Source organism: Pygocentrus nattereri, chromosome 18 (assembly GCF_015220715.1).
Source record: "Pygocentrus nattereri isolate fPygNat1 chromosome 18, fPygNat1.pri, whole genome shotgun sequence".
In the NCBI taxonomy this organism is placed as follows: domain Eukaryota; kingdom Metazoa; phylum Chordata; class Actinopteri; order Characiformes; family Serrasalmidae; genus Pygocentrus; species Pygocentrus nattereri.
Genome location: NC_051228.1, coordinates 1,026,610 through 1,040,000, shown reverse-complemented (window position 1 = coordinate 1,040,000; position 13,391 = coordinate 1,026,610). Strand labels below are relative to the sequence as shown.

The 13,391-nt window shown below is 37.1% G+C and overlaps 1 protein-coding gene across 5 annotated transcripts in view; it reads right to left on the bottom strand.

Annotated features, from left to right (window-relative positions):
• cux1a (cut-like homeobox 1a) overlaps positions 1-12,002 on the bottom strand; it is a 191,226-nt gene extending 179,224 nt beyond the window's left edge. For all 5 annotated transcript variants that reach the window (XM_037546964.1, XM_037546967.1, XM_037546968.1 and 2 more), the window contains exon 1: positions 11,899-12,002. In XM_037546964.1, coding sequence (XP_037402861.1) covers positions 11,899-11,961 — 63 coding nt within the window. In that variant the 5' untranslated portion in view covers positions 11,962-12,002. The remainder of the gene's footprint in view (positions 1-11,898) is intronic.
• Positions 12,003-13,391: the final 1,389 nt, after the last annotated feature.

The window sequence follows — 13,391 nt, the reverse complement described above, 5'->3', positions numbered from 1 at the left end:
TCTCTGTCTCTCTCTCTCTCTCTGTCTCTCTCTCTCTTTCCCTCTCTCTCTCTCTGTCTCTAATCCCCCCCCCCCCCCCTTCCCGAGCCCCCCTGCCTGAGCTCAGGGTCACTCAGGTGCTCCTGAACAAGCAGAACACTGTCAAAGCCTAAGGTTGGTACTACACTCTTTAAAACACGCTTATTTAAGGGTTCTTTAGTAGAGAAAATGGTGAAAAGAACCACGAACACTCAAAGAACAATCTGCATGGTGAAACTGTTCTTCACATTGATGGAGAACATGTTGTGCATGGTTCTATACAGCACCAAAGATGGTTCTGCTATTGTTACAATGTCAACCTTGTGTACAATAGAACCCTTTTGCATGCTGTACAGAACATTTTTCAAAAAGGTTCTATATAGAACCATTTGGAACACATTCTTCATCAGTCTGAAGAACCATTTCACCATGCAGAGAACCATTCAAGCATAAGATAGCAGTTATTAAGTGTCCATGGGTGCATATAGAACCATTTTCTTTACTGAAGAACCCTCGTTTTGTAAGTAGTGAGGCACTGATACTATTTATTCTGACCAAGTGCACGTTTTCACTATTTCATGCTTGAATGGTTCTCTGCATGGTGAAATGGTTCCTCAGACTGATGCAAGATGTGCTTTATTACGGTTCTATATGACACTGAAAGTCAAGCCCCTTGGAGGAAAATGATTTCATATAAAAAATCACGGTTTGGAACGCAAACCCGCGGCTCCCGTGTCGGTGCGTCCCTCGGCCTGAGGGTTCATTCGGCTGTACGGTTCCACTCCCTTCAGACCCGCCGAGGCGCCTGCGCGGCGTTCCGCGGAGTTCTGAGCGCGTCCCTCATTGCAGATGCGGACCCACATAATCAGCAGGTCCGGACACGACCGGCAGCCGAGCGCCGCTCGCCCAGACGGGGACAGCGCGGCGCGAGTGCGTCACGCTCTAATCTCTGCACGCTGACGTGCCAGAACGCAGGACCACACGCACTCGCGCTAACGGACACAGACAGGAGGAGCTCACCTGAGCACAGGTGAACAGGTAGACACACACGAAGACCACAAAGAACGTCAATAAAACTGCATCAAAAGGCTGTTTTAACCCCATAAACCTCACGTTTCCACACGTCAGCTCCCACACACAGGCATAACATTCTGACATGATCCACAGCTCATCGCTGAATACTGAATACTGAATAACTCACAGTAGATACTGAATAACTCACAGTACATACTGAATAACTCACAGTACATACTGAATAATTCACAGTACATACTGAATAACTCACAGTACATACTGAATAATTCACAGTACATACTGAATAACTCACAGTAGATACTGAATAACTCACAGTACATACTGAATAACTCACAGTACATACTGAATAACTCATAGTAGATACTGAATAACTCACAGTACATACTGAATAACTCACAGTACATACTGAATAATTCACTGTACATACTGAATAACTCACAGTACATACTGAATAACTCAGAGTACATACTGAATAACTCATAGTAGATACTGAATAACTCACAGTAGATACTGAATAACTCACAGTACATACTGAATAACTCACTGTACATACTGAATAACTCACAGTACATACTGAATAACTCAGAGTACATACTGAATAACTCACAGTACATACTGAATAACTCACAGTAGATACTGAATAATTCACAGTAGATACTGAATAACTCACAGTACATACTGAATAACTCACTGTACATACTGAATAATTCACTGTAGATACTGAATAACTCACAGTAGATACTGAATAACTCACAGTACATACTGAATAACTCACTGTACATACTGAATAACTCACAGTAGATACTGAATAACTCACAGTACATACTGAATAACTCACAGTACATACTGAATAATTCACAGTACATACTGAATAACTCACAGTAGATACTGAATAACTCACAGTACATACTGAATAACTCACAGTACATACTGAATAACTCATAGTAGATACTGAATAACTCACAGTAGATACTGAATAACTCACAGTACATACTGAATAACTCACTGTACATACTGAATAACTCACAGTACATACTGAATAACTCAGAGTACATACTGAATAACTCACAGTACATACTGAATAACTCACAGTAGATACTGAATAACTCACAGTACATACTGAATAACTCACTGTACATACTGAATAACTCACAGTAGATACTGAATAACTCACAGTACATACTGAATAACTCACTGTACATACTGAATAACTCACAGTAGATACTGAATAACTCACAGTACATACTGAATAACTCACAGTACATACTGAATAACTCACTGTAGATACTGAATAACTCACAGTACATACTGAATAACTCACTGTACATACTGAATAACTCACAGTAGATACTGAATAACTCACAGTACATACTGAATAACTCACTGTACATACTGAATAACTCACAGTACATACTGAATAATTCACAGTACATACTGAATAACTCACTGTAGATACTGAATAACTCACAGTAGATACTGAATAACTCACAGTACATACTGAATAACTCACAGTACATACTGAATAACTCACTGTAGATACTGAATAACTCACAGTAGATACTGAATAACTCACTGTAGATACTGAATAACTCACAGTACATACTGAATAACTCACAGTACATACTGAATAACTCACTGTAGATACTGAATAACTCACTGTAGATACTGAATAACTCACAGTACATACTGAATAACTCACTGTAGATACTGAATAACTCACAGTACATACTGAATAACTCACAGTAGATACTGAATAACTCACAGTACATACTGAATAACTCACAGTACATACTGAATAATTCACTGTACATACTGAATAACTCACAGTACATACTGAATAACTCACTGTAGATACTGAATAATTCACAGTACATACTGAATAACTCACTGTAGATACTGAATAACTCACAGTACATACTGAATAACTCACAGTAGATACTGAATAACTCACTGTAGATACTGAATAACTCACTGTAGATACTGAATAACTCACAGTACATACTGAATAATTCACAGTAGATACTGAATAACTCACAGTACATACTGAATAACTCACTGTAGATACTGAATAATTCACAGTAGATACTGAATAACTCAGTACATACTGAATAACTCACTGTAGATACTGAATAACTCACAGTACATACTGAATAATTCACAGTAAATACTGAATAATTCACAGTAGATACTGAATAACTCACAGTAGATACTGAATAACTCACAGTACATACTGAATAATTCACAGTAAATATTGAATAATTCACAGTAGATACTGAATAATTCACAGTAGATACTGAATAACTCACAGTACATACTGAATAACTCACTGTAGATACTGAATAACTCACAGTACATACTGAATAACTCACAGTACATACTGAATAACTCACTGTAGATACTGAATAACTCACAGTACATACTGAATAACTCACAGTACATACTGAATAACTCACAGTAGATACTGAATAACTCACAGTAGATACTGAATAATTCACAGTAGATACTGAATAACTCACAGTGGGTACTGAATAACTCACAGTACATACTGAATAACTCACTGTAGATACTGAATAACTCACAGTAAATACTGAATAATTCACAGTACATACTGAATAACTCACTGTAGATACTGAATAACTCACAGTAAATACTGAATAACTCACAGTAGATACTGAATAACTCACTGTAGATACTGAATAACTCACAGTACATACTGAATAATTCACAGTACATACTGAATAACTCACTGTAAATACTGAATAACTCACAGTAGATACTGAATAACTCACTGTAGATACTGAATAACTCACAGTAGATACTGATTAATTCACAGTAGATACTGAATAACTCACAGTACATACTGAATAACTCACAGTAGATACTGAATAATTCACAGTAGATACTGAATAATTCACAGTAGATACTGAATAACTCACAGTGGGTACTGAATAACTCACAGTAGATACTGAATAACTCACTGTACATACTGAATAACTCACAGTAGATACTGAATAACTCACAGTACATACTGAATAATTCACAGTAGATACTGAATAATTCACAGTAGATACTGAATAACTCACAGTAGATACTGAATAATTCATAGTAGATACTGAATAATTCACAGTAGATACTGAATAATTCACAGTAGATACTGAATAACTCACTGTGGATACTGAATAACTCACAGTAGATACTGAATAATTCACAGTAGATACTGAATAATTCATAGTAGATACTGAATAATTTACAGTAGATACTGAATAATTCACAGTAGATACTGAATAATTCACAGTAGATACTGAATAACTCACTGTAGATACTGAATAACTCACAGTAGATACTGAATAATTCACAGTACATACTGAATAATTCACAGTAGATACTGAATAATTCATAGTAGATACTGAATAATTTACAGTAGATACTGAATAATTCACAGTAGATACTGAATAATTCACAGTAGATACTGAATAACTCACTGTAGATACTGAATAACTCACAGTAGATACTGAATAACTCACAGTACATACTGAATAACTCACAGTAGATACTGAATAACTCACAGTAGATACTGAATAATTCACAGTAGATACTGAATAACTCACAGTAGATACTGAATAATTCACAGTACATACTGAATAACTCACAGTAGATACTGAATAACTCACAGTACATACTGAATAATTCACAGTAGATACTGAATAATTCACAGTAGATACTGAATAACTCACTGTGGATACTGAATAACTCACAGTAGATACTGAATAATTCACAGTAGATACTGAATAATTCATAGTAGATACTGAATAATTTACAGTAGATACTGAATAATTCACAGTAGATACTGAATAATTCACAGTAGATACTGAATAACTCACTGTAGATACTGAATAATTTACAGTAGATACTGAATAACTCACAGTAGATACTGAATAACTCACAGTACATACTGAATAACTCACAGTAGATACTGAATAACTCACTGTACATACTGAATAACTCACAGTAGATACTGAATAATTCACAGTAGATACTAAATAATTCACAGTATATACTGAATAACTCACTGTAGATACTGAATAACTCACAGTAGATACTGAATAACTCACTGTAGATACTGAATAACTCACAGTACATACTGAATAACTCACAGTACATACTGAATAACTCACTGTACATACTGAATAACTCACTGTAGATACTGAATAACTCACAGTAGATACTGAATAATTCACAGTAGATACTAAATAATTCACAGTAGATACTGAATAACTCACTGTAGATACTGAATAACTCACAGTAGATACTGAATAATTCATAGCAGTTACTGAATAATTCATAGCAGTTACTGAATAATTCATAGTAGATACTGAATAATTCATAGCAGTTACTGAATAATTCATAGTAGATACTGAATAATTCATAGTAGATACTGAATAATTCATAGCAGTTACTGAATAATTCATAGCAGTTACTGAATAATTCATAGTAGATACTGAATAATTCATAGCAGTTACTGAATAATTCACAGTAGATACTGAATAATTCATAGTAGATACTGAATAATTCATAGCAGTTACTGAATAATTCATAGCAGGTACTGAATAATTCATAGCAGTTACTGAATAATTCATAGTAGATACTGAATAATTCATAGCAGTTACTGAATAATTCATAGTAGATACTGAATAATTCATAGCAGTTACTGAATAATTCACAGTAGATACTGAATAATTCATAGTAGATACTGAATAATTCATAGCAGTTACTGAATAATTCATAGCAGGTACTGAATAATTCATAGCAGTTACTGAATAATTCATAGTAGATACTGAATAATTCATAGTAGTTACTGAATAATTCATAGCAGTTACTGAATAATTCATAGTAGATACTGAATAATTCATAGCAGTTACTGAATAATTCACAGTAGATACTGAATAATTCATAGTAGATACTGAATAATTCATAGCAGTTACTGAATAATTCATAGCAGGTACTGAATAATTCATAGCAGTTACTGAATAATTCATAGTAGATACTGAATAATTCATAGCAGTTACTGAATAATTCATAGTAGATACTGAATAATTCATAGCAGTTACTGAATAATTTATAGTAGATACTGAATAATTCATAGTAGATGCTGAATAATTTATAGTAAATACTGAATAACTCACAGTAGATACTGAATAACTCACAGTACATACTGAATAATTCACAGTAGATACTGAATAACTCACTGTAGATACTGAATAACTCACTGTAGATACTGAATAACTCACAGTACATACTGAATAACTCACAGTAGATACTGAATAATTCACAGCAGATACTGAATAATTCATAGCAGATACTGAATAATTTACAGTAGATACTGAATAATTCACAGTAGATACTGAATAACTCACAGTAGATACTGAATAATTCACAGTAGATACTGAATAATTCACAGTAGATACTGAATAACTCACAGTACATACTGAATAACTCACTGTACATACAGAATAACTCACAGTAGATACTGAATAACTCACAGTAGATACTGAATAATTCACAGTACATACTGAATAACTCACTGTAGATACTGAATAATTCACAGTACATACAGAATAACTCACAGTAGATACTGAATAACTCACAGTAGATACTGAATAATTCACAGTACATACTGAATAACTCACTGTAGATACTGAATAACTCACAGTAGATACTGAATAACTCACAGTAGATACTGAATAACTCACAGTACATACTGAATAACTCACAGTAGATACTAAATAATTCACAGTAGATACTGAATAACTCACTGTAGATACTGAATAATTCACAGTACATACTGAATAACTCACTGTACATACTGAATAACTCACTGTACATACTGAATAACTCACAGTAGATACTGAATAACTCACAGTACATACTGAATAACTCACAGTAGATACTAAATAATTCACAGTAGATACTGAATAACTCACAGTAGATACTGAATAACTCACAGTACATACTGAATAACTCACTGTACATACTGAATAACTCACAGTAGATACTAAATAATTCACAGTAGATACTGAATAACTCACAGTACATACTGAATAACTCACTGTACATACTGAATAACTCACAGTAGATACTAAATAATTCATAGTAGATACTGAATAACTCACTGTAAATACTGAATAACTCACAGTAGATACTGAATAACTCACAGTAGATACTGAATAATTCACAGTAGATACTGAATAACTCACAGTAGATACTGAATAACTCACTGTAGATACTGAATAACTCACAGTAGATACTGAATAATTCACAGTACATACTGAATAATTCACAGTAGATACTGAATAATTCACAGTAGATACTGAATAACTCACAGTACATACTGAATAATTCACAGTAGATACTGAATAACTCACTGTAGATACTGAATAACTCACAGTACATACTGAATAACTCACAGTACATACTGAATAACTCACAGTACATACTGAATAATTCACAGTAGATACTGAATAACTCACTGTAGATACTGAATAACTCACAGTACATACTGAATAACTCACTGTACATACTGAATAACTCACAGTAGATACTGAATAACTCACAGTAGATACTGAATAATTCACAGTAGATACTGAATAACTCACAGTACATACTGAATAACTCACAGTACATACTGAATAATTCACAGTAGATACTGAATAACTCACAGTAGATACTGAATAACTCACTGTAGATACTGAATAACTCACAGTACATACTGAATAACTCACAGTACATACTGAATAATTCACTGTAGATACTGAATAACTCACAGTAGATACTGAATAACTCACTGTAGATACTGAATAATTCACAGTAGATACTGAATAACTCACTGTAGATACTGAATAACTCACAGTACATACTGAATAATTCACAGTAGATACTGAAAAATTCACAGTAGATACTGAATAACTCACTGTAGATACTGAATAACTCACAGTACATACTGAATAACTCACAGTAGATACTGAATAACTCACAGTAGATACTGAATAATTCACAGTAGATACTGAATAACTCACAGTACATACTGAATAACTCACAGTAGATACTGAATAACTCACAGTAGATACTGAATAATTCACAGTAGATACTGAATAACTCACAGTACATACTGAATAACTCACAGTACATACTGAATAACTCACTGTAGATACTAAATAATTCACAGTAGATACTGAATAATTCATAGCAGTTACTGACTAATTCATAGTAGATACTGAATAATTCATAGCAGTTACTGAATAATTCATAGCAGATACTGAATAATTCATAGCAGTTACTGAATAATTCACAGTAGATACTGAATAATTCATAGTAGATACTGAATAATTCATAGCAGTTACTGAATAATTCATAGTAGATACTGAATAATTCATAGTAGATACTGAATAATTCATAGTAGTTACTGAATAATTCATAGCAGTTACTGAATAATTCATAGTAGATACTGAATAATTCATAGTAGATACTGAATAATTCATAGCAGTTACTGAATAATTCATAGTAGATACTGAATAATTCATAGCAGTTACTGAATAATTCATAGTAGATACTGAATAATTCATAGCAGTTACTGAATAATTCATAGCAGTTACTGACTAATTCATAGTAGATACTGAATAATTCATAGCAGTTACTGAATAATTCACAGTAGATACTGAATAATTCATAGTAGATACTGAATAATTCATAGCAGTTACTGAATAATTCACAGTAGATACTGAATAATTCATAGTAGATACTGAATAATTCATAGCAGTTACTGAATAATTCATAGCAGTTACTGAATAATTCATAGTAGATACTGAATAATTCATAGTAGTTACTGAATAATTCATAGCAGTTACTGAATAATTCATAGTAGATACTGAATAATTCATAGTAGATACTGAATAATTCATAGCAGTTACTGAATAATTCATAGTAGATACTGAATAATTCATAGCAGTTACTGAATAATTCATAGCAGTTACTGGCTAATTCATAGTAGATACTGAATAATTCATAGCAGTTACTGAATAATTCACAGTAGATACTGAATAATTCATAGCAGTTACTGACTAATTCATAGTAGATACTGAATAATTCATAGCAGTTACTGAATAATTCACAGTAGATACTGAATAATTCATAGTAGATACTGAATAATTCATAGCAGTTTCTGAATAATTCATAGCAGTTACTGAATAATTCATAGTAGATACTGAATAATTCATAGTAGTTACTGAATAATTTATAGTAGATACTGAATAATTCATAGCAGTTACTGAATAATTCATAGCAGGTACTGAATAATTCATAGCAGTTACTGAATAATTCACAGTAGATACTGAATAATTCATAGCAGTTACTGAATAATTTGTAGTAGATACTGAATAATTCATAGTAGATGCTGAATAATTTATAGTAGATACTGAATAATTCATAGTAGATGCTGAACTATTTATGGCAGGCGCTGAGTAACGAATATTAAGTTTAAAAGTCCATTAAACTGCATTTACACCAGTGTGGGAGGTTTTTTTTAATCAAGCTGTTAAATTTAAACCAGCCGAGTGAAATTTAATCAGAAAAACAAGAAGCGCAGGCCGTCTGCGTGAAGCCTGTAAAACAACTGCTGTAGCGTCACACGCCGGAGACCACCAGCGCGGCTCAGAACTAAACACGCCCCTCAGAAAGACGACAAAGGAGAATTTCATTCACAACAATCTCTCCAAAAGCAAAGAGACAGAAACCACATCAGACGGACGGCGCCGTGGGTGGCCCCCGCGCTGCCTGCGCCGCAACATAAAAAATCCCATAATCCCACATAATTACAGTGGCCAAAAACAAAGATACCTGTAACTAAATACCCTTCATGTGAGGGAACGGTGAATGGAACACAGGACGTGGCGGGGATTTTCACCCGTTTGACAGCAATCTGGGCTGAATTTCTCAGCTTTCTCGGCTTCGTGTTGCACAATATCAGACGGATCCCCTTACGGTGCAAACGCAGTGCGTTCATATGATGCCACGGTCGGGCTAACATTACAAACATCACTATTTCAGACCCGTTCTGTGTGGACAGTCCACCTGTGGAGTGAGAAAAGTGATGCACGGAGTTCACGTATGAATGAGCAGACAACACTGACATGATCACTGATCAAAAACTGAGCACAAACCGCACATAATTCAATATTTTAATCATTTTCCACAACTAAATCACACAAATTCATCCCGTCACTTTTACCACTGCACAGAAGGGCCTGTCTACAAGCCTAAAACCTGGTTTATGTAACTGGATGCAACTGAATTCAGCCTAAAAAAGGGACTGAGCTCTACATTTCAAAGCTTTTAAAGGGGAACTCCACCGTGTTTTTCAAAATTCCTGCATATTTAACTGGTTCAGCTGTAATCAGAGTCACTCAGAGCAGCTTGGTGTGAAACGCTCAGAGCCGCTCACAGTGGTGGTGATGGGAACCAGACGTCCCCCTCTAAAAGCTCCTCACAGTGGTGGTGATGGGAACCAGACGTCCCTCTAAAAGCTCCTACAGAAAGTTCCTACATGAACTGGTTCTGAATTCACTGCCTGATGACTGAGACGCTGTTTTATGAGAGTTTAGAGAACTTCAACTCCATTCATGGTGGAGGGAGACATGCAGGGCGCTGTGCGGCAAAATAGTCCCCAAAGAAAACTCATTATTCCAGATTTTCCACTGTTTTCCATCATCAGCATTCCATATAAGCTCAGAAGACTCGTGTAGGTTCTCTGGTGGTTCTGGATGGTAAATAAAGTGTCTATATCTGTGTTGTAGTCATGGCGACGTCTGGTTCCCATCACCACCACTTCACAGCAGACCACCTTTAACCTTACACTGAAGTATAACTTCAACCTTTCTGGATGTAAATACTGGAGATTCGTGCAAAAACCAGGATGCACAGTGAATAAAAGCGGGAAAAGCCAAGCGACCGGCTGGCCTGGGACACGCCGTGCTCCTTCTATTCATCAGTTATTGACATCGCTCAGCGAGCCGCTCAATAAAAGCACCGAACCCGCTCCCAGCGCGCTGGTCTGGGCTCAGACTGGCAGACTAAGCCCGTTTCAGCGCTTCAGTCAGCGCGGGATGGAGCTGTAATGTGGACTGTTAGTCGGGCTGATCAGGTTAACGGCTCTGAAAGTTCAATACCAGCACGGATCGATATCCTCAAGTCCTCAGCTCACTCCAAGCGGTGTCCACGCAGCCTTAAATCCCCACGCGGGGCTGGGGAACGCGGCTTCGAGCCGCCTGTGTGCACTTGTTTTCTACTTCTCTGATTCGGAGCGGCCACCAAGTTCAACCCTCGAAAGAAAATCTCGAAACTTTTTCGCGATAAAACCGATCGATCGAACCGCGAAGCTTTCTATTCTCGCTCAAAATCATTTCCTCTACGCATTCCAGTCCACATGTGCGGTCAGACGCGGAGCAGAGCGGCTCTCCGGTTGTTTTGTGTGCCCCTTCATCACCCCACCGAGTCCCGGCAGCATCAGCGGGGCTCCGGCAGCGGGGAAGCCGGCGAGGTCGCACCGCAGCCCGGCCACACGCGGACCGGCGCCCCGCTGAACCCCGCCGGAGGCTTGGAGTCCGAACAAAGGGGATCAATTTCTGATCAATGAGGCGCGAAATATCAATAATAAAGGTCCCACACTGGCCCGGCTGAAGCACCGAGGAGGCTCGGGTCCAACACAGGGGGAAAAAACGAACCGGGTTAAACGGGAAGGCGAAACGAGCGAGAGGAGAAAAGTGGAAAAATAAAAAAGTTTTCTTTCTTTTTTACCTGCAGCTGCTGCAAATCCAACCGCTTCCAATATTGGAACATCGATCCGGCGTTGGCCGCCATCTTGAGACATATTGAGAATGAGAGAGAGAGAGAGAGCGAGAGAGAGCGTAAAGAGAGAGAGAGAGAGAGCGAGAGAGAGCGTAAAGAGAGAGAGAGAGAGAGAGAGAGAGAGCGTAAAGAGAGAGAGAGAGAGAGAGAGCGTAAAGAGAGAGAGAGAGAGAGAGAGAGAGTAAAGCGAGAGAGAGAGAGAGAGAGCGTAAAGAGAGAGAGAGAGAGAGAGAGAGCGTAAAGCGAGAGAGAGAGAGAGAGAGAGAGAGAGAGAGAGCAAAGAGAGAGAGAGAGCGTAAAGAGAGAGAGAGACAGAGAGAGAGAGCGTAAAGCGAGAGAGAGAGAGAGAGAGAGAGAGAGCGTAAAGAGAGAGAGAGAGCGTAAAGAGAGAGAGAGAGAGAGAGAGAGAGAGAGCGTAAAGCGAGCGAGAGAGAGAGTAAAGCGAGAGAGAGAGAGAGAGAGAGTAAAGAGAGAGAGAGCGTAAAGAGAGAGAGAGACGGGGAGAGAGAGAGAGAGAGCGAGAGAGAGAGAGTAAAGAGAGAGAGAGAGAGTAAAGAGAGAGAGAGTAAAGAGAGAGAGAGAGAGAGACGGAGAGAGAGAGAGAGGTAGAGAGCAAAGGAGAAAAAGGATAAAGAGAGAGCAGAGAGAAATAGAGAAAAAGAAATGAAAAGCGGCACTTATGTAAAAAAAGACAAATAAATCAATAAAAGATGTAATCAATATAAACAGCGCGGCTTTACTCCAGCAGTCCGGACGAGCTAAGCGGCTGAGGGTGATGTTTTCACTCAGGGGAACGAAACGATGAACACATCACCTCCAGCGGGGCGGCGTTCCCGCAGTAAACGTCTGATAAACACTCAGGAACGTTTTTATTCGACGATGATGTGAAAATAATAAACGACACATTTAAACGTTCCCAGCGCTCAGGGCGCAGCTAGCGGGAGCAGTGCTAGCTCACCACTGTTGATAAGCGGTTCTTGCCCTAGCGTAAACAATGTATAACTATATGTTCGAAGTTCTGTGGAATGTTTTAGCTAGAACACCTTGCCTAGAACACGTTCTGCTTTAAGCAACTCTGAGAGCGCTACTGTCTTAGAGCGCATTAGCATTAACGTTAGCATTAGCTGGCTGGCTGGCGAGACTGGAACTTGACTTGCTAGCTAGAACAATAAAGTAGATATTTGCGAGCTTCCTAACTAGAACACACGGATGCTGGAGCACTCTATATGCCCCTTAGTGTTCTAGATAAGTGTTACGCCGAGCACAACGTGTCTAATTTTGCCGTTTTTGTGTAAATCAGCTGTTTTACAGCACCTGGATCTCCTTTCTTGTCCGGGTATTTCTGTGCTGGTTCGTTTAATTGTTTTTATTTACCGTTTACTCCTATTTCCTTTAATTCTCGTTATCATCTCCCTGGCTGTGTTTTATTTAGAATTACAGCA